General features: G+C 33.9%; 1 protein-coding gene across 1 annotated transcript; it reads left to right on the plus strand.

Annotated features, from left to right (window-relative positions):
• Positions 1–1,787: 1,787 nt before the first annotated feature.
• On the plus strand, positions 1,788–27,207 carry LOC143233152 (uncharacterized). The gene is made up of 16 exons (XM_076469101.1): positions 1,788–1,839; positions 2,918–3,109; positions 4,361–4,582; positions 5,504–5,716; positions 6,057–6,431; positions 9,191–9,595; positions 9,896–10,270; positions 10,588–10,980; positions 11,259–11,651; positions 12,646–13,023; positions 14,200–14,577; positions 15,392–15,771; positions 16,034–16,172; positions 16,397–16,606; positions 26,512–26,581; positions 27,057–27,207. The coding sequence occupies exons 1-16, from the start codon at positions 1,788–1,790 to the stop codon at positions 27,205–27,207; spliced, it is 4,326 nt and encodes a 1,441-aa protein (XP_076325216.1).
• Positions 27,208–27,500: the final 293 nt, after the last annotated feature.

Genomic DNA, 27,500 nt, shown 5'->3' on the forward strand with positions numbered 1-27,500 from the left:
AGCTTCTTTCTTAGCTAAATAATATCGGCATAGGTTGGATGAATGTTTGAGGTTATCATCTTCCTCGTCGTATAATCCTTTACCTATGATACACAAACTGCTGGGTATACCGTAGCACAAAATCTAAATTATCGTTAGGGTAAGGAAAAATAAAGCGACTAGAATTTGGGAAGAAATCTTGGTTTTGGTTGTTATTAAGCTTAAAGCTACACAATAGACTATATGTGGTCTCCACACTATGGGTGTTTAAACCTTATTTTTAGTGTCGTGGTGGTAGGGAATGTGTGTTTGTTTTGTTTTTGAATTTCGCGCAAAGCTACACTAGCCGTCCCTAATTTTGCAGAGTAAGACTAGAGGGAAGGCAGCTAGTCATCACCACCCACCGCCAACTTCTGGGCTACTCTTTTACCAACGAATAGTGGGATTGGTTGTAACATTATACTGCCCTCACGGTTGAAAAGGGAAGCATGTATGGTGCGACGGGGATTCGAACCCCCGAGTCTCGGATTACGAGTCGAACACCTTAACCCACCTGGCCATGCCGGGCCGGGTACGTGTGTGTGTGAAGAAGTAAAAATATGAAGCATACCTTAACAGTTTTCAGGTCTAATTAAATTATCCGGTATGTTATTTCCATATTTTGACGCTGAAATGTTGTAGGAGAGCGCTGAAAATACTGTGATTTGTGATAAAACCGAAAAAAACAACAACAAAACAGATGTTAATAAAAAAGTAGGATATGAAATGAGATTATTGGAATATATCGTTATGAAGAAACTGTCATGGTTTTGGCAGCTCGTGAGAAAAAATGGAGAATAAATCATCACGAAAAGAAAAGTTGGGCGAAATAGAAAATGTATGAAATCCATCAATAAGATGGGCTAAGAAGTCGAATGAAATAGCTTACAGTGGGAATTATAGGAAGTCTAATGATCTATATGGTTGGTACGTTGGTTGTTTTAAAGCAAAGCCACGTTGGACTGTCTCATGTATCCACCGAGTGAAATCAAATCCCGGATTTTAGAGTTGTAAGTATGTAAACTTATCGCTATCTCATAGAAGAAGCGAAACTGTTGGAAATGAATCACATCAGATAAGCTGATTAACACTTTTTGGATTGTAAAAAAGGGGTAAGTGTTTTTGAAGTGATCAACTTAAACCAAAAACATGAATTAGTAAAGTGTTAACCAGTTTATCAGAAGTAGGAATATTTGTATGAGTTTCTCTTTACTATCGGCAATCTATTCTTACATAATAAACACATCATAATCTAATATGGGATTGCTACAAGATATATAAATTCATCCAGTGTTAGTATCGGATAAAATATTTAAAATTTATCATTAATGTGATAGACTTTTGGATAGTATTTTCACCTGTAATAAATACTGCAAGGGTTACCAAATAAATGATTACACATGCTTATTTTAAAAGATAAATTGACATTTTTATTATATGTTGACATATTTATAACACGTACGTAAGTAAGTAGAATTTACTTTATAACATATGTAAGTAAGCAACTAAAATGACGTAATAATTGTTGTTATCATGAACACGTGTTCGATCAGCAAATTCATTCTGATAAAAAATATCAAAGATGAAATGTCACAGTAAGGGACTTTAAATGTTTAAATAGAAAAGATGATTAAAAGACAAACAACCTTCAGGAAAATATATAAAAACCTCCTGAAGAATGATTTATTCACGTGTCTGAAGATCACAAAATCTTCAATACAATAGTTTTCCAGTCGTGAGAGTTTTTGCATTTCAACATCATCGTAGACATGAAGAATCTGGTGCTACTTCTAACAGCGTTCATGGGTTGCTACTATGCTGGTAAGCTCTTCATGCTAAATTTATGAAAAGTACTGATTCTTTCAACGATGCTGGGTAGCATGTGGTGTGTAGTTTTTTTTTCCTTCTATTACGTGATTCAACGTAATTATGCTAATGTATTATTTTAAGATGATAATATTATGAAAATAAATGCGTATACCAATTTTAAATATTTGTTATACGTTTTTGAAACTCAAACCCTTCGCAAAATATTTTTCAAAGTAACTGTTTGATAAATTTAAACCAAAATAACTTTCTTATGACTTTGTCCACTTTGAGTTAGAACATGACCCAGTTTAAAATTTATACTAAAATTTTTACCATTATTTTAACAACTAATATTAGTCAAATAACTTATGTAGTTTTTATAAACAAAAGTACAGAACTATTTACAATAAGTTAGTTGGAGAGGAATATGGAAATAATAAAAACGTTATATAGTTCTTAGTTGGAGAGGAATATGGAAATAAGAAAAACGTTATATAGTTCTTAGTTGGAGAGGAATATGGAAATAAAAAACATTATATAGTTCTTAAGAACTAAAACCTTTGAGGCTAGATTTGTTATTTACATCTGTGCCAAATGGCTTTTAGATAGACGAATTTGTTTGATACATGGTTTCTAATAATATTCAACTGATACATGTAAACACCACAAATATTACATTAAACTAACAATGTGCAAGCATTCATATATTTTAAGAATTTGACATATATAATTAATAGTTTTATTCAAATGGTCTAATCAGTTCTTTGTTAAGTGTGTTGAAACCTAAACATAAAATCATTGTGAATGATGCAACATGTGGGACCAACCATTTATGCATGATATAAACAAAGGTCATAAATTGGGGATTAATACTACATTTTGACGAAACCTATAAATTTGAATAGTCTTACGCCTTAGACACATAATAAATCAACGTAAATGTCTAAATAGTAATATTTTAATATTTCTTTGAACCGTTTCAATAAACTGATATTATAAGCACATTACCAACGAACATTTCAAACGTAGTAGCATAGAAACTTGAACAAAACTGTGGTAATAACATTATGGTAATCTTTATATACCCTAGCTAGTGGGCTACGCAATGACGTCAAGGATATTAATTGCCCCAAAGAAGACGGTTATTACGCAACCTCAGAATGTCACACGTACTATGACTGTAAGAATGGAATTGGCACTAGGAAAATCTCTCCATCTGGACTTCATTTCAGTCGTATGACCAGAATGCGTGACTGGCCTGCTTTTGCTGGATGTGAAAAAGGTTAGAATAATTTGTCTCTCTAAACTAATAAGTTAAAAGAACTACAATAAAAAAAATAAAAGGTTTGTTTTGGAATTTCGCACAAAGCTACTCGAGAGCTATCTGTGCTAGCCGTCCCTAATTTAGCAGTGTAAGACTAGAGGGAAGGCAGCTAGTCATCACCACCCACCGCCAACTCTTGGGCTACTCTTTCATCAACGAATAGTGGGATTGACCGTCACATTATAACGTCCCCACGGCTGGGAGGGCGAGCATGTTTGGCGCGACGCGGGCTCGAACCCGCGACCCTCGGATTACGAATCGCATGCCTTACGCGCTTGGCCATGCTAGGCCGAAAATAAAAGGAATATGTAACTTTTAGAAACTAAAATATATATTCAACAGTTACCAAACTGTTCAGGAAAAATGGTGTGGCAGTAAAGAACCAACAGGTTTTTGCAAGTTTAAAGAAACAAACACGTTTTATTATTAATATTTGATTGTAGTAAATCCTTTATTTAAGTTTAAATGTTTTACTTTTAATGCAAATCACCATGTTAAAGTTTGTAAAAAACACACCAGGTCAATAGAAATAGACTATAACTATTTAAAAATTATATTTTGAGTGTACATATGCTGATGAAGAAGAACGAATGAAATATTCATTAGTTTAAAATACGAATCTTACAAAAATTTCAGACCCTTTTACTACAGCAGAATGTAATAATTTGCTGCGAGATCTAAATTTTCCGTCCGCTTGAAAATAGGAACTTACTTATACCTTATATAATAAGAGAACTTTTTAAATTATTGTTTAACTTGAGACCGAGTTTGTCGTTTCAATATTTTAGGTAAACTTATAACTTTCCACTTTCTGATAGAGGAGTTTATATTTGCAAAATATTGATGTTTTATTTTAATAAGAAAACTACAGAGTTTGCTGTGAGGTTAAATTTCATTTTGATTTTTTGTAAATCTTTGTCTCCCAAACCTAAATCATAACAACTTGTCTTTAGTGAACAAGAAACCAGTAAGTAATGGAATCATATGCCGAAAATTGTTCAATAAAGCAAAAAACATGGTTAAATATTTACTTAACATTAGTGGTATACCTGTTTAGTTTTAGTCGAAAATACGTAATATAACAAGGCTAATTTTTAAAGGGTATATCAAATATAGCATTCAAATATTTTGATATGATATATCTTGATGTTACAAACAAATTTTTTGAATTCCAGCAAATTACAGGGTTAAATTTTTTTTAATGTTTAGGGTCAAAACAGATTGTTAGAGTTCTAGACTACCAACTTGGTGAGCCGACAAACAACATTCAATGTTCGAATAACACCTGCCATTGTATGTATCGAGACAAAAACGACTGCAGTATCTATTGCCGTTGTAGCGCAGGAATTGCTTACAAACAATGGTGTGGGGATGGCCTCTACTTCGATCCTACAAGAGCTATTTGTGACCTGAAGACAAACGTTGTATGTGGTAAGTTTATTTTTTTTTTAATATTTATAGAATGTTTAGTAATTTTGCAAATATTAGAAATCCTCAAATATAATTTTTTTATCAATCACATCAAAATATACAATCTTTGTAATTCCTAACAGTAACATACAAATGCCATAACATAAAAGACAAGGAGTATATGCTACACATTTGGCCCGGCATGGCCAAGCGTGTTAAGGCGTGCGACTCGTAATCTGAGAGTCACGGGTTCGCATCCCGGTCGCGCCAAACATGCTCGCCCTTTCAGCCGTGGGGGCGTTATAATGTGACAGTCAATCCCACTATTCGTTGGTAAAAGAGTAGCCCAAGAGTTGGCGGTGGGTGGTGATGACTAGCTGCCTTCCCTCTAGTCTTACACTGCTAAATTAGGGACGGCTAGCGCAGATAGCCCTCGAGTAGCTTTGTGCGAAATTCAAAAACAAACAAACAAACAAAACAAGCTACACATTTCTAAAACATTATAAATCTTCAACGAGAAATGTATAGTATTTGTAATTCCAAACAGCAACAGACAAATGTCGTAAAATAAAAGACAAGATGTATACGCCACTTCAAAATAAATTTAGGAATATTTTTAAGTAAAAAGTTCTTGACAAAAAGTATTATAAAATTATGGTGTTGTTTTTGAATTCCCTTATAACTGGAAACGTCATATATTCATTACATTCTTTTACTTATATAATTGATAATTTCACACGTAAACTTCATAGATTAACCTAATTTCTTACATCAGACAACAAATATAAATTTAAGCAATCTCGTCTGTAAAATAGTGTTAAATTACTGTATTCTAAAGTGTTGAATTGTTATAAATTACAAAACTACTTTTAATATATTAGGTAAAACTGAAAATGACGAGAAAATAAATTTCAAACATTTCAACTAATTTGTTGCTACTAGATATCTCTACCACGACTACCAATCCAACTTCCCAACCACCAATAATTGGTCCTTTTGATTGTCCTGAACCATATGCCCTCTTCAGGGATCCACACAACTGTAAGAGGTTCTACCATTGTTCACATGGTATTCCTTACCGAAAATGGTGCCCTGCTGACCTTCACTTTAACGAACGCCTTAAAGTCTGTGACTGGCCAGAGAATGCTTGCTGTGGTAAGTGGCAATTAGGATTTTATTATTTACATAAAACAATTTTAATAAAATATTCTAGTGCAAGAAACGGTTGCTTTATTGAAAGAAAAACAAGAATAGCAGAATTATAGCTAAAAATGAAAGACTTAAGCAAAAGCGAGGAAAATATTATTTTATTATTTGTAAACATATTTTCGAGACCGTATTTTTATACTTAAGTAAACGTATTTGAAAAAAAATAATTAAATAAACCTAACAAATAATCTTTTTATTGTTTAATAAGTCGTAAGTCCATATGATTTTCGTCTCATATAATTTTCAGTTTATCTTTAGTACACGCTTTTACTTCTATATAATGTAGAAAAAAACAAGCCTTGTCCAGAAACAACTCCAGAGCCAATACAACTCGACAAGGAATGCGACTGTGAATGCTGTTTTTTTCCCGATGCAAAAAATTGTGCAGCTTATACGTATTGCGAGAAAAGGGTTCTTTACAAAAGACGATGCTCAGACGGGCTTTATTTTAACTTTGAAATAGCAAACTGTGACTATAAAAGCAATGTTCAGTGTGAGCTTGATCCTAAGTGTCCACAGCCCAACGGAAAGTTTCCAATTTCTGGTACATCTATCTATTACCTTCTTTGTATTAACAACATTGGCAGAAGAGAAAAATGTCCAGAGGGACTCAAATTTGATCCTGTCACCATGTGTTGCACTTGGCCTGACACGTGTAACAGTAAGTGACTTATTTCTTTATGTTAAGAATTAAGTTTACTTTTTGTTTTTCTTTGAATTTCGCGCAAAGCTACTTGAGGGCTATCAGGGTAAAGCTTACAATTACTGCGTCATAACACTTCATTTTTGGGAATGACATATATGTTTATGTATTTTAACTATTTTTACCTGCAGAAAAATATGTTGGGTACAACAAGGCTAAATAAAGAACTTTGGAAAAGGACAAAAACAGGAGAGGGAAAATAATCATGACACTACATAAAATTATCTGTACACCATTCAATCTTCCCATGGCTTTGTGGTTTGCGTAAAATACATAAACCTAACGTACTAGTGCGATCTTTTGTATCGTACAACCAAACTTATTTCTAGCGTGTTAAAACCTTTAAAAATAGATCCAACTTATTCAATCAGAAACTCACAAGAATTCACTAAACACAGATACCATAGAGATAATACACATGCATTTAAGTGACGACATCTGATTTCCAACAAGAGCGGCCATCAGCATCCCAAACATCATGATCTTGCTGGACATCTCTCTTTATACAGATTACTTCAATTGGAATGACTGTTTTCATAATATGTTAGACGGTACTCCAATGGGTTCACCTTTATCTCCTGTAGTAGCAGAAATAGCCAACAAGCATTTTGAATATTCCATTTCAACAACTTACCTTCATCAATCTTGCATACAAGTAAGTTATGCTGACGATACACTTATTTTCTGGATCCATGGAGAGAAGAGTTCAGAACCATTTCTTCTCATCTGAACAGTCAATTTGACAGCATACCATTTTCCGTAGAATTTGAAGTCGAGAACACTGTTCTATCCCTCGATGTTCTGGTTCACAGAAATACGAGTCTGGAGAAGTTGACCACTGTCATTTACCGAATGAAGATTCAAATAAAGAAATATCTGAATTTTCGCTTATACCATATAGTAGCTGTCAAAATTGGGATTATCAAAACAATAAAATCTATAGCTATAAGTACATGCTCCTTGTTTTACCAAGATGAAGAATTTAAACGTCTGGAGAAGATTTTCAGGAATAACAGTTATCTAGATAACACGATTCAACATGTGTTATATGGTTCACCAGTTTCAATACTATTGAACCAAATACAAGGCATAGGAGTGTGTGTTTTCTTATCGAGCCCCTGATTGCAGCGTTGTAAATTTGAAGACTTACCTCTGTACTAGCGGGGGCTACAAGGCCTAGGAGAAAAACTTCGTAGGATAAGGAGTAAACTTAATACCGCCATAGTTTTTTTAAGTTCTCCTATACTATGCAACAGTATTGTGAAGGTAAAATTCCTACTTCCAGTCCTCTCACAAAGAACATGGTTTATAGCACAGGTATGAGTGTAATAAACAATACATTAGGGAAAATAATGCCTGTTACATGTGAGGTTCGTAGAACACCAAAGTGATATATGAGCTTTGATAGAAACACATCAGTTATAACTCTTTACGTTCAGGAAAACGACCATATAACAGACCTAAAAATGCCAAAATAATTGGCAGAGAAGAAAACTCCAAACGCAGAAAAATAAAAAAAAACTATTTCCATTGAAGTGCAACACAGTGGACCACCATTGGATGTTAATCAAAACGACAGCCAACAAGTACTCAATATTGCATAGTAACCACTAAAACTTTTAACTTTTACCATGTGTTGTTTGAAGTTGAAAAATTCCTTTATTTTGATTGCTCTTTATAGCATCTATAATTGTATTTTCCTTATGTTTGTTATGCCAAAGCAATGGATTTATATTCCATATTCATCATAATTCTACAAGTTTAGTAACTTTAATACTAGATGTCAGCTATTATTGCGACTGTTGCCCAGATACCTGTTTCAAAGCAGTGTTCTGCAGTTTAAGTAATTTTTGTCATTCAGAAGATTATTGTCTGATGAAGACTGGCTTAGGAAATCCGAAGCCCCGCAAATAAAAGTGTTTTAACGTACAGAAAAGTCCGTTTATAATTCTACATATTAATTTGCCTGCTTAGAATAATAAACACTATGTATTTTTTATATTGAATACATCACAAACTCCAGGATCTTACTCATGTGTATTGTCTGCATTGTTTTTGCACAATTTAAAGAGAACCTGTTCAGTACGATGACACTTGGAGTAGTTGTTTTCATATTTGTTTCTGAATTGATATTTATTGTTATTTCAAAAGTGACACAGCGGTACGTCTGCGGAATTACAACGCTAGAAACCAGGTTTCGATACCTATGATGGGCAGAGCATAGATAGCCCAATGTGTAGATTTGTGCTTAACTTCAAACAAACAGTCAAAAGCAGTTTGTTTTTTCTTTAAATTTTACCGTAATTCCTAATTCAATATTTTCTTTTCTATACATTAACTCATATTATCTCTGAAAATGGTGTAAAATCCTTCAACTTCTAATATTTTTGGTATGATTAGATGGACTTAAAAGTAGATTGGTATACTTTATAATATTTAAAAATATAATTAAGAAAATAGAAGGTTTATAACCTATATTCTTTAAAACAATGTCTTGCGCTGAAATAGCTAACGTATTTATCATGCCTTAACCAGTAGTAAATAAAGTGAACCTAGGACTAAGCCGGTTTTCTGTCTGATGAAATAAAAGATGATACTTCTTGTACATTAAAACTATGCATTATGTTAAGAATGAAAAAAAATCATCTCCCTCTCAATGATGAAATTAATTATTAACTATATAATTTATTTCAAAATAATGTTTATTTTTCTGGCAGAAACAGTAACTGGACTTAAGCCTTACTTACCCAAGAATGAATGTCCGTGTGATTGTTGTGCCATTCCTGATCCCAAAGACTGCACCAAGTTTATCCTGTGTATTAACGGTAATGCCATTATGCAAACCTGTGCAGATGGTCTTCGCTTTAATCCAAAAATTGAAAACTGTGACTATGCCAGAAACGTGGACTGTGACCCTCCTTGCGACAAAGACTGTGATGATAAACCAACTCATTCTCCTGGTATTCTTTGTAAAAAACCGTCAGGTCTCTTTCCTCATCCTGATAAATGTAACCTGTTTATTCACTGCTCCAACGGTATCCCTCACGTCAAAAATTGTCCAAGCATTCTTCACTTTAGCCCCAACCTTAAGGTTTGTGATTGGCCCTGGAATGCTGGCTGTGGTAAGTGTTGTAACTTAAATTGATAATACAGGTTAACAAGGCAATAAAATTGTACAATACACTGAGTAAAATAGAAAACTCCAGACAGACCACTTTGTTTATGAGTTATTGGTATGATGAAAATGGAGTACCTTCCAAAGAAGTTTTAAATTCAGGTTAGTATACCTCTTTTACTCGCATTGTTTTGTTACTATAGAAAAAGACATATATTCATAGATTCATTGTAAAAAATTATATTATTTTAAGAGATTTAATTAAAAATTAAGGAGAGTTTCATAAATTAAAACTTTTTATGTGAAGGGAAACCAAGTGACAAAGAACCACCATCAGAAGGTGAATGTGACTGTGACTGCTGTATGAAGCCAGTACCAGGTGACTGTGCAGCTCATATTAGATGTGAAAATTACCAGAAATATCACGGTAGATGTACAGACGGACTTCTTTTCAACCCTAAAACTAGCAACTGTGACTTCGCAGAAAATGTAGACTGTGATGATAAACCGAATCCTGGCTCTAAGTGTGACTCTAAATCTGGTCTTTTCCCACACCCTAACGATTGCACTAGATTTATTCATTGTGCCAACTGGAATCCTTATCTTAAGAACTGTCCATCTGGTTTACATTTTAATAAAATGTTGAAAATTTGTGATTGGCCAGAGACTGCTTGTTGCAATGGTATGAATTATTCACTTTTTGAAAACTGAATACATTTATGAGCTTAATATTCGTAAAATGTTTACAACTTATAAATGTTTTAAATTTAAGTTCGTGAGAGATATTTATTTATCACAAATTTGTAGAAGGAAGTGACCAGTATTTTTATACTTTAGTCGATTTGTGTAGATACATATTTATTGCACCATTTGCTACATTCAGATCATTTAGTGTAAAAAAGAAATCTACAGATCATCTAAGTCAGTAAAAATCACTTTCTGTGAACATACGAGAATAAAGATAAGTGTAAAAAAGCCGTTAAAACATACAATTTATAGTGCCTACAAGTAGACTTCCTTTTCCATCTTTAGAGCCTTGTACTACACCGGAACCCCCAAAAGATGGAACATGTGACTTATGTGAATGTTGTCTCATTCCTGACAAGCTAGATTGTGCAGCTTTCACCCGCTGTGAAAATGGCAAAGCTTACAGAGAACGTTGCTCTTCTGGACTTTTCTTCAATCCAAAGATTGAGAACTGTGACAAAGAAGAAAATGTTGAATGTGAAAAGCCAGGAGTGTGTCCAGAACCAAGTGGTCACTTTCCACACAAGGACTGTACAAAGTTCATCCAGTGTGATCATGGTGTCCCTCATATCAAGGTCTGTTCAGGAGGTCTGCATTTTAACCCAACACTTAAGGTCTGTGATTGGCCTGACAAAGTTGGCTGTGGTAAATTCTCGTTTCTTCTTAATATAAAATTTGCTGTTATTATTTATTATCGAAAATCTTTACGTATTTCTTTGGAAATCCACATGGGAGAATAAACTTGCGGCATAATACCATAACGAAATCCACTTTCATATATTCTCGTATGTTAACAATTTACAAGTATTAGACTCCACCTTTCTTTGAATAGTTGACTATATTTATTTGGCCTTTTATTTTGATAAACAAGTTTTATTTATATTATTTCACCTTACACGCGAAACTGATAATATTTTTTCTAGGAGAGCCATCCAAACCGATCACACCAGATCCACAGCCTTGGCCAGACTGCACTATCTGTGAATGCTGCCTTATTCCTGACAAAAATGATTGCACAAAATTTTATCGTTGCGAGTTTGGTAAATCTTTCCATGGTCAGTGTTCTACTGGCCTTGTTTTTGATCCAATCCAAGAAAACTGTGTTTACGCCAATGATGGGGACTGTGGGAGAGAGACAAAATATATTTGTCCACAGCCCAATGGAATGTTTGAGAATAAAGAAGATTGTGGCTCTTTCTGGCATTGTCATAATGGTTATGGTTACTGGAAGAAGTGTCCCAGCAGCCTCCACTGGAGTCAAGCTATGCAACGTTGTGACTGGCCTTGTGTAGCTCGCTGTGATCCATCAATAGCGGGTAAGGAACTGATTCTTTAAAATGTTTATAAAATGTACTCTTAAACATTATTCTACCATAAGTTTCTTGACTGCAATACACTTTTATTATTATTGTGTTTTTACACTTATAGAGAATGTAGAAGAGAGATTTGTTAAATATTTTTATAAATTGCATCATTTTATTTTGGTCTGAGTAATAAACATCTTAAAACCAAGTTTTACACATAATAGACAGTTTGAGACAGTGTAATCTTGTTTATGCTTAATAAAGACACACGTCATTTAATATCTTCTGCATGTTTATTCATTACTATAGTGGCAGTTAAAATGCCCTACAATGCGAACTTACAATGCTAGAAACCGAATTTCATACGTCTGGTGGGAAGAGCACAGATTGCCCTATGCGTAGCTTTGAGCTCAACTGCAAACAGACAGTTAAAAAGTTAGACATAATATTCCACAAAACAGTAAGTATTTACACGAAATAGTGCTCCTTTAAGATGTAAAAACTGTCAAAGACATCAGACTCTGATGGTGGCATCTAGAGGTCATTATACCTCTCCTTTCTTTTCAGGTATTTTTTCCCATTTAGCAACTTACATCTCTGTTTGTAATTTAAAAGAGAAATTTGATGGTTTCTAGCTGAAATACTTATGATACTCAGTGCCTTAAAGACATTACAATATAAGTAAAAAATAATGATAATAAATTCATAGCGCCTTGTTTGACGTAACAATGGTTATAATAAACTGAAGCTTTTACCACTAGATTACATTTATTTGAATTTCTAGGAAAAAAAAACTAGAATATCAGATAAAATTTGAAACATAGGATAACTGAATCGTGTTTGGTTACATTACTTTGCATGACAAAATACGTTATCATAATGCAATTATTTATAAAGACTTTTGAGAGCTTAGATTTATCATAATAGTATTAACATGTAGTTTTCTTTCATTTATATAGTCTAAAAAATAATGGTGTCCTTTTAAATTCAACCCTTTAATCAATAGGATGCATTAAGCCTACCCCAATTCCCACTACAAAACCTGGCGATTGTGACTGTGATGGCTGTTTCACTCCTCACCCCATAGACTGTGCTTCTTACTATCGCTGTATAGATGGAATACGTGTAAAATACACGTGCTCTCCTGGCTTATACTTCAACAGATACACCAAGAAATGTGATTACGAAAATAATGTCAGCTGTTACAACTTCAAGTGTCCGAGCAGAAACGGAATGTTTAAGAATAAAAACAATTGTGGGATGTTCTGGCATTGTTTCGACTATATTCCCTATCTGAAGGATTGTTTAGCTAACTTACATTGGAGTGTGGAGAGACAAAAATGTAAATGGCCTTGTATCGCCAAGTGTGATCCTTCTGTTCCAAGTAGGTTTTCTATAGGTGCCTTAAGTATTTGTTCCTTATATGAATATATTATAAGACTAAAAATATGTTTAGAAACATAACTATTGGCAGCATATCGACTAAAGCATTGAATTAAGCTTTGTTTTATATGTACGGATAATAAATCGCCACAAATCTTTATTGCTGGTGCTCATCTATTCAGGATTTTAATAAGTTTGTTTTGTGTTACTCAGAGAACATAAAGCACACAGTTTTGAACAGTTCTTGTTGAAATGAAAGCACAATAATATATAAAAACGTGTAATATTTTCACATTTGCAGCCTGTCCAACTGAGCCTACAACAACAAGCACTACAAGAACCGTCGGTAAGCCTGACTGTGGTTGTGATGGATGACACCTCACGAGAATGACTGCTCAGCTTATTATCAATGTAGTAATGGTCACCGAGAGTTACTGTATTGCCCATCTGGTCTGTATTTTAACAAACAAACCAAGGTATGCGATTTTTCTAAAAATGTCCAGTGTGAGAAGTTCATTTGCCCTAACCCTGAAGGAATGTTCAAAAACGATGACGATTGTGGCAGTTTTTGGCAATGTTTTAACGGATTTCCTTACCTGAAGGACTGTAATCCTAAATTACATTGGAATGAAAAGACAAAGAGATGCGGTTGGTCATGTATTGCCAAATGTGATCCTTCTGTTCCACGTTAGTGTAATGTTTCTGGAAGTCTTATAATTATATTTTGTTTTCGAATGAGAAACTGTTGCTTATTCATTAGAAATATTGCTTTCAAACGTTCTGTGAGCTTATTAACAACGTATCATAAAATGTATATTTTTTAATCTGTGCTAAATGGATGCTATATAGTTGTTGTGTATTTAGAGAATGGTTTCTTTTTGTTGATAACAATACTTTATTATTGGGTAAACAATTATTGTAAAATGAAACAGAAGCTCTCTTTCGTAAATATACATTTAAATAAAGCAACAACAAGTCGTTTCAAATTTTTTCAAAGGTTCTCAGAAAATTCCTACTTGTGTACAATGTACACGTATTTAGGAGCAACAGTACGGAATTTAGAATAATTTGTTTCGACATTTGCTGTCCAAATTGAATTGGTGTATGAAAAACATTATTGACTTTAGTATTGCAATAATATTTTGCCTAAATGTCGAACTTTATCATTTTTTTCCAGCTTGTCCAACTGAGTCCACTAGTGTTCAAGCATCTCCAAATCCTTGTGGATGCACTAGTTGTGTAACACCACATCCCACTGATTGTTCAGCTTACTACCGCTGTAAAGATGGAATTAGGGAACTTGTTTACTGTAGTCCTGGTCTATTTTTCAACAAAATCACGAAAGTCTGTGATCATCCAAAGAACGTTGACTGCAACCATTTTATGTGTCCAGGTAATGACGGATTGTTTAAGAATAAATTTGACTGTGGTAGCTTTTGGCATTGTTCACATGGAATTCCCTACTTGAAAGATTGCCCTTATGGTCTACACTGGGATGAAGAAAGACAAATGTGCAACGTACCTTGCCTTGCTAAATGCGATCCTTCAATTCCAAGTAAGTAGGGCTATGAGTACTTGAAAAGAAATGATGCATCATATCTATAGTTTGGAACATTTAAGAGTGTAAACATTTCCTTCACCAGTCTTAGTCGATTGATTATAATTCTACATTAGGATGGCATGAGGTTAGAATACAGTTTTTTCTGGAACTGTGAGGATAAATATAGGAATAATGCTCTTAATGTTATTACCACAAAATGGATATTCCAAAAAATAGCTATAGGTAGCATACAAAACAAATGAAAAATTATAAAATAAAAAAAATCTATCAAAAAGGCATAATATTTCAATATTGATCATAATTAGTGGAATGTATCTGAAAGTTTTTAACACTAATTTTTTCTACATGAATAATCCTTTTTTCAGACCCGACATGGCCAGGTGGTTAAGGCACTCGACTCGTAATTTGAGACTCGCGGGTTCGAATCCCCGCCACACTAAACATGCTCGTCTTCTCAGCCATGGGGGCGTTATAACGTGACAGTAAATTCCACTATTGGTTGATAAAAGAGTATCCCAAGAGTTGGCGGTGGGTGGTGATGACTAGCTGCCTTCCCTCTAGTCTTATACTGCTAAATTAGGGACGACTAGCGCAGACAGCCCTCGAATAGCTTTGCGCGAAATTCAAAACAAACAAACCTTTTTTTTCAACAAAATAAAAAAATAAAAGCACTAACAAAATCTTTTTGACTATCTTTTTCTTCTTCTTTTAATCATATTTGGTGCATTATATAAAAAAATGTTCTTCTTAATTATCCCATGCCTGTATTTATTTAAATCGTATTCATACCACATTTTTCCTCATTCAGATTGCGAACCAACTACAACTTTAAAACCAGTAGATCCTTGGTGTCTGTGCTCCACGTGTGTCTCTGAAGATCCATTCGACTGTAGAGCATACTTCAAGTGTAGCAATGGAGTCAGAGAGAAGAAGTTCTGTTCAACTGGTCTATTTTTCAATAGGAACACTAAAGTATGTGATCATCTGGAGAATGTTGATTGTCCAGACATTGGAGATCCATCCATCTGTGAAAAAGCTAACGGCAGGTTTAACTTCCCCGGGGACTGTAATAAATATGTGGAATGTATCAATGGCATTGCCTACATCAAGAAATGTCCATCAGGCCAGACGTTTGACAAATCTAGAGAGATCTGTGTACCTGGTGACGACGGTTGTGGTAATTACGCAGTTAACACTGCACAAACTATATTGTAATTTGTTCTTTGTATTAAAATAATCTTTTGCTGTCACATTTTGTTCAGTTTGTTTCTTTATTTAACTTTGAATACGATTTAATTTAAATGAAGTGATAGGTTTATCTTGTAGATTAATCTGTAACTGATATTTCCTGAAACAATTCGTAAATATTATTCTTTTCATTCTTATTTTAATCGAAGGGGAATGGATTAGAGATTCAGTCTGTATCACTTTAGACGGTCTCTTTTCTAAGAAAAACGACTGTACTAAGTTCTACCATTGTTCTAATGGTATCGCCTATCTGAAGGACTGTCCTGCATCTCTATACTTTAACCCTCTTCTCAAAGTCTGTGATTGGCCGAAAAACGTTATCAGTTGTGGAGTTGATCCAGGTAAAGCTCAATAATTAATTTCAAATCATTTAAATTTTCATCTAGACACTTTAATAAAACTATATTTAAAAATACTTGACATAATTTGAAGTTAAAATAAACAGAATAGTAAAAGGTTTAATTTCTCTTGCATAATTTAAAATAATATCAGAAAGTCAAATCAGCAATGTAATACAAAAGTAAAGATAACAACCATAATAATTAGACGAATGATTAATCTGAAGTTCCAGATCCTGACCCAACTTGTATTGTTAACCCCGAGATTAAATGTCCATCCTGCGTATGCCGAGTGGCTGATCCTCATGATTGCACAACATTCTACCAATGTACAATTGAGGGTAAAGCTTGTAAAAAGACTTGTCCAACTGGTCTCAAGTTTAACCTTATTAAGATGGTGTGCGACTTACCTGACAACTGTGATTGTACTCTAGCACGTAAGTTAATTATTGGAGATCAGTGACATTATACGTTTCTTGTTGATATAGTGTGAACTTTTTTTAATACCAGAAATACTTTAAGTCACCAGTTCTTCGTTTTTATCTTGAAAACGGCAATTCGTTTATTATTTCATTTCACCTATTATTTAATGATAATTGTGCGAATATTTTATCATAATGTTACTTAATTCTTTATTAAATAACGTACAATACTTTTCAATAACTTCTTGATTACAAATAAAGTTCAGTCATTAAAAGTTTCGAATTTTCAATATACCATCGTTTTATTTTAGTCGCTTAACAGGATCGTCCGCCATGCCTTTCTTTAGATGAAGAGTCTTACACTTCAAAAAACAAATGATTAACTGTCAATCATCCGGTAAATAATCACGAAAATATTATTGTTTCCCGTTTCAAATGAAAAGGTATGAATTTCGGATGTACTACTGTGTATGTGATTTTTTTTTCAATAAATACTTTTTTGCATGCGATTGAAACACGTGTACTAAATTTTAAATTTCTTAGTTATTTTTATTAGAATCATAACGACTGTGTAAATGTCATAGTCATAAAATTCAAGTGGTAAAAGAAGCAAATCCTTTAAACTTACGAAGTCAAACCTGTTCTAAGATTTCATTCTAAAATGGGTTCCATGCAGGAGAGAATTTTATTATTACAGTTGTTCCGTACTTTTATGTTTTATTTTATAAATTAATAATAAATCGGTAAATATCTATTATAAATGTTGTAAAATATATATTACGATTTCTAGTTAACTATTCCGATACTAAAATAAATCATTACGGACCTTAATTTCAGAGTTGCAAGGTCAGAATAATTTTGTTAAAACTGCAACGAAAGTATTTGTTGGAATGTATGGAAGGGACAGAGATTGGTGTTGAAGTTGATTCATCAACCTTTTTAAAAGACTTTTCATTTGTTTTGAGAACAATTCTCTTGGAGGCACAAAGAGATCCGTCTGCACTGCCACTGTAGTAGTGGAACGAAGTGCAGCAGCATATGTCCGAGATGAGGTGGTGGACAGCAACTTGCAAGCTTCAGGATAAGGAATGTTATGTTTCAAACATTGCACCTCTTTTTCTTCCAGCCATATAGAGCAAGAATGAAAGTAGGACGGATGAGAGCCATTGCAATTGACGCAATGAAGGTCCATTTCACACACGTAGGCATCATAGTCCTTGCCACTGCAACGAGCACACGTTAAGGAACCACGACATGACGTCTTTGAGTGACTGAACTGCTGACACTGGAAACATCAGAGAGAGTTTGGAATGTATGGCCATACTCTGCAATTAAGATGACCTGCCTTAATGGTGGAAGGTGGACGTGGTGACGTAAATGTGAGAACGAGGACATTGGTCGGCATTATAATTTCATCTTTGCAAGTGGATATACACCTCACCGCAGAAACTCCTTGGGTGGAGAAACAAGCGAGAATCTCTGGCTTGAGGATGTTTTTTTCAAATCCCTCTCAACAATAACTCCTCCTGACGAATTAAAAGTAGCATGATGTGTAACCTCAAAGGTATATCCCCAATTGCTTTTGAATGCAAGAGTAGTTCACTGTGTTGAAATGTTGATGTTTCCACCAATATGTCACCAGATCGAAGCTTCTTTACTGACTTTGGAGAATCAGCAAGTCCCTTTAGTCCCTTCTGAATGAAAATGGGAGACATTTGCCCAAAAGGTATGTCTGAAAGAGAATGTAGGACAAAAAAATGAAGTACAATGGGTGGTACAGATGGTGATGATTGCTGTTTAGAATCTTCAAGACGTGGTCGTTTACCTATAAACTGTTTTTTCACTATTTTATTCATATTTTTAATTGGAGCATCCATAATGAAAAAAGGAAAATTTCGGTGCCCACTGACCTTATCCACCATGGAGCCCTACAAGGGTGTGCACTACAATGCCAAACAAGGACAGTGCAGTAATGCCAGGGTTTCGTGAGCACTATACCCAAACACCAGCATCAGATACAATGTCCACAACGCCTGTATAGAACATTCAACAGTGGTACTTGGTTGATCCTAACCCTAGTGGACCAACAGATAGACCTAAGGGGGTCCACCAATCTACAGCAATTCAAGGCCAAAGTGGTGTGTTAGGTTTGGACCCCTCAACCACCAGGATCTTCTCCTCCCCTTCAGTGGTCGCCACGCACGGCAAACACGTGGGTAGATGTTTAAATTCCAGAGGAAGTAAACTGAAAGAACAGTACCTTCCCTGGGAGGTCCCATCACCACGTATAGGAATCCACAGCCAGGTGTCAAATTATGATGAAGTTAAAGCATATTTCCTCAAAGCATATGAGTTAGTACCGGAGGCTTATTGCCAAAAGTTTTGGAATTATCTCTAGCAAGATAATGAAACTTATATAAAATTAGCCTTCGAAAAAAGTTTTTTAACGATGGTGTAATTCTGTGAACATTGCAAATAGTTTAGACAAGCTATTACAATTGTGTCTAATTGAAGAGTTTAAACATTGTGCAACCCCTGATTTAACTTTGTAAATCCCTAGCGGGGGACACGCGAACCTTTTTTGTTGTTTTTGTTTTTTGCCATAATTTATAACCATAAATCTAGATAACTATAACAATGATTATACTTTGTGATCGGGAACGTCAGTTATTGACCAGGAACGTTTGTAGATTTCGATCATTATAAGCCATTTATTTTCAGCAGATTCATATCAGACATTTTTACGGAAACATTGTATAACTTCATCGGTGGAAAAAATCGATGTGTGACAAAAGAAATAAGAAGAATATAGAGCTAATTAGCTCCCGGTTAAATGGATTGTATCTACGTGAACTCGAAATAAATTCACTCATCGTGAACCCTCAATAAGATATCAAGGAAATTCCGTACCAGAAAGAATTTGTTTGTTTGTTTTGGAATTTCGCACAAAGCTACTCGAGGGCTATCTGTGCTAGCCGTCCCTAATTTAGCAGTGTAAGACTAGAGGGAAGGCAGCTAGTCATCACCACCCACCGCCAACTCTTGGGCTACTCTTTTACCAACGAATAGTGGGATTGACCGTCAATATATAACGCCCCCACGGCTGGGAGGGCGAGCATGTTTGGCGCAACACGGATGCGAACCCGCGACCCTTAGATTACGCGTCGCACGCCTTAACGCGCTTGGCCATGCCGGGCCACCAGAAAAGATACTCGATAATGTTTGTAAGTTTGCAGATCCTTCAGCAATCGTTATTATAAATTGTATTGTTGTTTGTATATTAAAATATATTTGTATTAAGAAAGAAAACTGTATGCATCAATCTTGTTGGCAAATATCATAAATTGGTTACATATCGACATTTATTTAACTTCTAAATTACAATTTAACTTAGTTTTAGATTATTTGAAATTATAATAAGTAACATAATAAACTTAAGGCTAATCCGATGAAAATTGTAATGCGTAACAGTTACTATAAATATATGACATTCTAATAAATACCTCTTTTATCTGCCATCTTGGATTCCTCTGTTTTTTTCTTTAAGACATTTGGGCAACAGGCAAACCCGCAATATACAGGCCACAGCGAACACATTGATATATAACTTTCTAATTGTTATTCCACACAATGAAACCTTGTCAGACAGGCTCTCTGATTTGTAATGTTAGAGATGCTTACATTCTCAAAAAAAAAAAAATAAATAAATAAAATTAAAAAAATGTCATCTTCACCCTTAATGTAAGGATGATTAAATGATAACTTTATTATGTAGTCCAAATAAATTGTTTCTTGACTTTAAACTTTGATAATGTTAAACAGTAATTGGAACGTAATTGTAATTTAACCTGACTTAATCATATTCATCTGTTCTATAAAGGCCTTGATGAAGCCGAAGAGGTAAAATGTTAGTTAGATAAAACAAATTATTTTTCTAATACCCGGGTCGTTTTATATATTATAACTTTAACATATAAGCCTATTAAGTATATAAGATATTTGTTCCACACATTTATATACAATAGGTCTGTTATATATTATCTGCTTAATATTATAACAACAGCACAAATGAAAATGAGCTTAATTTGACGTTAATGATGTATTATAAATTACAAAATTTTAATAAATTTATCAAGTTTACTACTGCACGCACAAGCTAACTATAAATGAAAAAGATATTCTAAAAAAATAATAAAACTATTATAAGCCAATGAATAACAATAAAATTATTCATTCTTCAGTGTCTCTTTGTTACTTACAAACACAGATTTGGAGTGTTTTAAAACCAATTTTGCAACGAAAACGGAATTTCATTTTAGAAGTGCATTTATTTCGGAGAAATGCTCATTTATTATTCACAAGTGTATGTGTCACGGCTCTCTGAAAAAATACGTAGGATCTGTCACAAAGTCGTCATCCAATACTGTAAATGCACCTGTCAAGAAAAAAACCTAAGATTACAAAATGTATTGCTTAAGTCAGTTTGTTGTAGAACGTCATACTGTACTAAGTTTCCCCATTGCTATATGGGGTACTCTTTTTACCACTGAAAATTGGGATTGATCTGTGTATTTGGATCTACCTAATTATTGCACTTATTGAATTAATTATTGAAAGTTAGTTGAACTCTTTTACGTTAGTTATTTATAAAAATATTCAAACGTCATTTGTAAATGTAGACCTACAACAATATTCGACAATTTAAAAAGGTTAAATCTTGCAGAAACTTTAAAAATAGAAATAAACTCTTTTTGTGGCTGTTACGTGAATTGGACAGTTAGTTATTTTCACCAGATTCTTTTAAACAACCTATCAACAAAACAACAATGTTACAGCTCTAGTGCCAGAAGTGGGACATTATTTTAGAATATATAAAATAGAACTTTAAATACACTTGAAATTCATTTGGTAAAGATAACAGCCACGCGTTCAAGTAGTGAGATGAAAGCACTATTTGAAATGAAGATGATCAAATTATCAAGACAAGATAAGAAGAAACGAGACAGGAAACTTAAAAAAGACCAAGTAAAACGTAAACAAAAAAATCGAAGGACGACCAGAATGATCATGAAATAAAATCAAAAGACCAGAAAGAAAAAGTGACATATAATTAGAAAAAAAAAAGGAGAAATAGAAAATTAAAAGAAAACCAGTAACAAATGCAAATTAAACAAGCATCTAGTTTGTTTGTAGATTAAGCACAAAGCTATATATTGGGCTATCTCTGCACATGATAGGTCTCAAAATGCAGTTTCTAGCGTTGCGAGTCCACAGACACATTGCTGTGCCACTGAGAGGCAAACAAGGATCATCATGAAAAAGAAAGAAATTCGATGGCATTACAAGTAAATATACATTCTATTTAAGGAAGAATTAATACTTAAAATAAATTTAATTAAAGACGAGATCGATGAAACTGGTGAAGATGTTCAAAGAAATTAACAAAGTTGAAGAAATATGAATAAGGTTTAATGAAAAAAATTGATAAAGTGAAGGAAGACATCAATAAAGTGGAAAAGAATATCAGTGACAGGCTAAAACATTTGAAAAATAAATTATTAAATGAAAAGCCAAGACACATTTCTTTCAGCATGAGCACAGGAATTTCAATCGAAAACAACATCTATTACAAGATATAGAATAGAAGTACTTAATTTACCTACAATTATTACCACTGCTACTGTACCATTTGTTGCTAAAAGACCTTCCTGAACTATTCCAGCCATGGCACTGCAAAATCAAATTTAAGAATTTAGCAAATCAGATGAACTTCAGCCAGTGGAGAAACCAACTGACTATGATAAGGTATAATAGAAGTCATAACAAGCTCTATTTGGAATAATTTTGTGATTTTCTATCAGAATCATGATGTATGAGACAGGTAGTAAGTCTATCAAAATGACTGATGATTTAGAGCATTGCACAGTAAGGGAATACAACTAAGAACTGACTGATGAAACTATAGAAAAATAAGAGAAGCTAAATGTTTGATAATTCAACCAGACTAGGACCGAAATGATTTTCATTTGACGAAAGCTTAATTTACTTTATAACCTTATCAAACATCCTCCAGAGATAATCGGAAGATATGCAGTATATTTCAAAGGTTAATTTCAGCAGAAACACCTTTTCATACGTCATGTGAAAACTAAACGCCTGGGAAAATTTGATTTCAGTGAAAGAGAATGTAACTAGAGCAACTGAAATTAAGCTAGTGAAGTCTTTTGTAACACATACCTGTTACCATTGTGGTACAAGAGTATATCAGCCTATTATAGATCACTCATTAGTGTCACTAATTATTTGCCTCAGCCATGACCGTAGTGTTAATAAATCAGAAAGGAGAATCCCCTTCAGACTGAATATGAGATGTTTATGAAGTTTCAATATATTAAGATTAAAACATTGTTGCCAGATTCTAGAGAGCAATAACTATCTACTCTCATGATATGTTAAAGACATGTAGGTCGAAGAAGTATTGATAAAACTGAAATAGAAACCATTATAACCTGGGAATCTGAAAAAGAATGTTCCACCTTTCGAAAACGCTCTGGTTATAAGAATTTTAATTCAGTTTTACCCATTCTCATGGTAAGCTGACGCAATAAATATTCCCTAGTTTAATTGTTTTTATTATTACTTGTATTTTTATTCCCCGCCAAAAATATGTTTTCCTCAACTTTCAGTTGTTCTATTGTCATAACTCTAGATGAAAACATATAAATTATTGAAAATGACAAAAACTGAGGATGATGGTTTTGCAAAAGGATGTATTTTATATTACGTTTCCTGGCATCTTTGTCCCTGAAATGTATGATCATAAAGGTGTGAAAAAAATAGCAATTTTATTGTTTGTGGAAAACGTGAATCAAACCACCATTGGAATGACAAATAAAGGAACTATCAACATCTCTTTAATGGGCGACCTTGGTATTGCTAAAACTAATTGTCTAACAAATAAGTACTTATTTAGATAAATTGTTAGCTTTTGTTTCTGCTGTTGCTTCTTTAGAAAGGACAATTTAGAATGAAAATGGAAACAAATTAGTTTTTCTTTTATCTCTTAAGAATATATAACGTTATCAAATTTTTAGTCCCCCGTTGGGACAGCAGTAAATCTTCGGATTTACAACGCTAAAATCAGGGTTTCGATTACCATCGGTGGACTCAGCAGATAGCCCGATGTGGTTTTGCTATAAGAAAAACACGCACACTCAAATTTTTACTATGTGAAGTCTTATTACTCTTGTAAATAATAGTTCCTACAACACAATTTAACAATCCTAAAGCGTAAACACCAAAATAATCTAAAGTAAAAAAACCAAGTTTTTTATGGGCGATCTTGGTCTTCCTAAGTCTATGTTGCTATCATAAAATGAGAGACATACACATTAAAAGCAATACACCACGGATTATATCATCAGATATTGAACTCACAGCTGCAGTCATGAAGAACCTTCTCACAAGAAAAATGACTCTAAGAAGAGATACTGGTACTGGCTGGTCAGTATAGAAGTTGTTTTGATGAATTTGATAAAATGTTAGAGATGACAGAACGATTATGTGTAAAATCACCAAACAATGTACAAGATCCATTGCCAATGCTGATATTATTAACACTTTTAATGCTCATGTGAATAATTACATCAGAGATTTAACAAAAAATTAAAAGAAAACACATTTCAGTTTAAGGTTCAGAACGGAAATATTTTACAGTTGTTATCAAAGGCATCTACTTTTTTTATTCTGACAGCTCTTCAACTTCTCCATTTGGATGAAAAGCTTTATATGTCAATCCGTCAACTGATATTATCTTAAAACAGAAAAAATGAAAATTGTTCAAAAGAAAGTCCCATTCTTTGCAATTTTCTGTCGACTTCTAAACCACGTTTTTGTAGATGTTAATATAAAACATTACAGCTTGAATTCCCCCACTATCATTCTGGCCCAGCACGAGCAAAAACTGTGGACTAAAATTTAATACAAACTCATCACTCTTCTCCAGTATGATCAGTTAATTTTTCTGATATTACAAAGGTCAATGATGGTTTTATTGTCTTGAAATGTTTACATGTTCTACAGCAATTTCTGTATACTTACTCCGAAGCTCCAAGTGGCACAGCTGTATGACTAAAGACTCACACCACTAGAAACCTGGTTTCGATTCCTGTGGTGGGCAAAGTAAAGATGGCCGATAGTGTAGCTTAATATGAAACAAACAAACTTAATCCGAACATTATATCCATATGTCTCCATTTTTTTTCACAAAACTTCATATGTACATTTGCACAAGTAAATCATTTTCATTGAAACTTGTTCGTATTTTGTTATGCTTAAAATGTTGACAATCACTGGCTATAGGTTTCTCCAATCGCGACGTGGGAGTAAACGTTGTGTAAATAGCTCAAGCATGTTTGTTATATTTGTGGTAACTTTGTTGTGAAGAAACAAAAGCAAAATATTACAGAATTCCTTAAAAAGTGTGCTATGGATATTTTGGAATTAATGTTGGGGACCAAAATAAACCATGGGCTCTGCACAAAGTTTGCAGCATTTGTGTCGAAGATTTGAGACAATGGACTAAAGATAAGAAAAATTCTTTACTTATTGGAATTCCAATAATCTAGTGTGAGCATAGCAACCACTTTTTGTCTAGGTGTGTACGTATAATACGGTGTGTGGAGGAAACTTGTTGATGTTGATAAAGTATTGTTTTATTTTGTCTAATTCGTCGTTAATTTTATCTGGTGAGCATAGTTTTATGGCTGTGTTTATTTGGTTTCTTAGTATGTTGAGTTTTCGTTTTGTTTCATGTGCCGAGTTCTAAGGAACGTATAGTCCAGTATGGGTGATTTTTCGGTGGATTCCTGTTTTAAATTGTGTACCGGTTCTTGTAATTTTGAGGTTAAGAAACGATATTTGATCGCTTTCTTCCTGTTCACATGTGAAGTTAATGCTGGGATGTATAGAGTTAATGTGATTGAAAAAAATAAGTGTGTGTGTTCTGTAAATGTTAATCCCACAATCATGTCGTCTACATATTTGTACCAATATAATGGTGGATGTAATGCTGTGTTAATTGCTTGTGTTTCAACTTGTGTCATAAAAGCAAAATCAACTAACAAAAGTAAATATACTCCACGATTTAAAAAATCACGAAAACATATACGGCTGCATACCACATATTCTCGACATCAGCAGAAAAATAACCAACATTTGGCAAAAACTAGCAACAAAATATGACATTCCAGTTAAAACCAGGTTTATTCAAAAATCAGGCACAAAACTAAGGTCTATACTATGTAAAAACTACACTGACAAACACAACACCAACATTATTTATAAAATACAATGTGATAACTGCCACGACTTCTATATTGGAGAAACAAATAGAAAAATGGAAACCAGATTCAAAGAACACAAAAAGGCCCCTCACACGTTTTCCAACACTGCAAATCAAATAAACTCAACATAACCATAGAAAACAACCAAATACTAAATAAAGAAACAAACATAAACGCAAAATTAAAGAAGCCTTACTTATACAACAACTCAAGCCCAAAATAAATCAATACAAAGGAACACCTTTACACTTATATTAATAAATATATCTAACATCTAAGCACGCCCTCTACATTCCTACACTCAAGTACACAACCGCCTTCAAACATATGGTCAGCTATCCTTTCTTTCTTTGTGAACCTAACGATGACCGAAAAAGGTCGAAATGTTATTCGCTCCTATCGTGCTTTTTCTATCCATACCAGCAGTTTTTAAATATATAATTTTCTCTACAAGTGGGTTTTCTCGTCATCACGGAATGTGTTAGATTTAGAAGCACCTAGGACCACAAGGTTTTTTAATTATTTAACTTTTAGAGCAAAATGCTCATTTATTTTTCTGATCTAATTTCTATTCAGTCCCAACAAAACAGGTTGTCACAATCTACAAACTTGTGTCACGTATCTCAATTAGGCATGGCATGACCAGGTGGGTTAAGGCGTTCGAGTGGTAATCCAAGGTCGCAGAATCGAATCTCCGTCACACTAAATATACTAGCCTTTTTAGCCGTGGATGCGTTATAATGTGACGGTCAATCCCACCATTCGTTGGTGAAAGAGTAACCAAAGAGTTGGTGGTAGGTGGTGATGACTAGCTTCCTTCCCTTTATTCTTACACTGCTAAATTAGGGACAGCTAGAGCAGATAGCCCTCGTGTAGTTTCACACAAAATTCAAAAGCAAAAAAACAACATTTCCAATATATGAGATTTTTTTTTTCATGGACCTGTGCATTTGGTAACAATATTACCGAAGTATGGTGACATTTTTGAGTTATTCACTGTTAACACCCAGCTCTTAAATGGTAAACAGTTGCTTTTTGTGGATTACGATTGTAAGAACAAAAAATCTAATGGTGAAAGAATACCAAAAAGCTTTTTTTCCTGAAACATTTATATATTTCAGCATCTTGAATGCTTCTGGTAGATGTCACAAGTGCCCATTTGGAGCAAAGATGCCAGGAGGAAAGGAGTTCATAATCTTCCAAAGAAGAATAATTATTGGATACAGGATTGGTGATGTATCTAATGCTGGACATTTCTGCCAATCTACTTAAGACCAAATATGCTGAATAAGTAAAAAGACCAATAATGTGACATATCAGAATGACTGCCTAAAATGTATTACTTCTTATATTATTAAACTGTTTAAACATTTTGTGAAATGCAACCTCGAATGTAGCATAAAATTCATCAACCAAGAGTTCAGGACTGTGGAACAGGATGTCTACCGCCATGAGGGTTGCTTCGTGCTATGGGACTTTTTGACAAGCGAACATCTATGCAACTTGTTCATAGCAGTTTTGTGATCCTAGCAGCTCAATGTTTTGGTGATTTCATGCAAGTAAGT

Source organism: Tachypleus tridentatus, chromosome 1, assembly GCF_004210375.1.
Source record: "Tachypleus tridentatus isolate NWPU-2018 chromosome 1, ASM421037v1, whole genome shotgun sequence".
Classification (NCBI taxonomy): domain Eukaryota; kingdom Metazoa; phylum Arthropoda; class Merostomata; order Xiphosura; family Limulidae; genus Tachypleus; species Tachypleus tridentatus.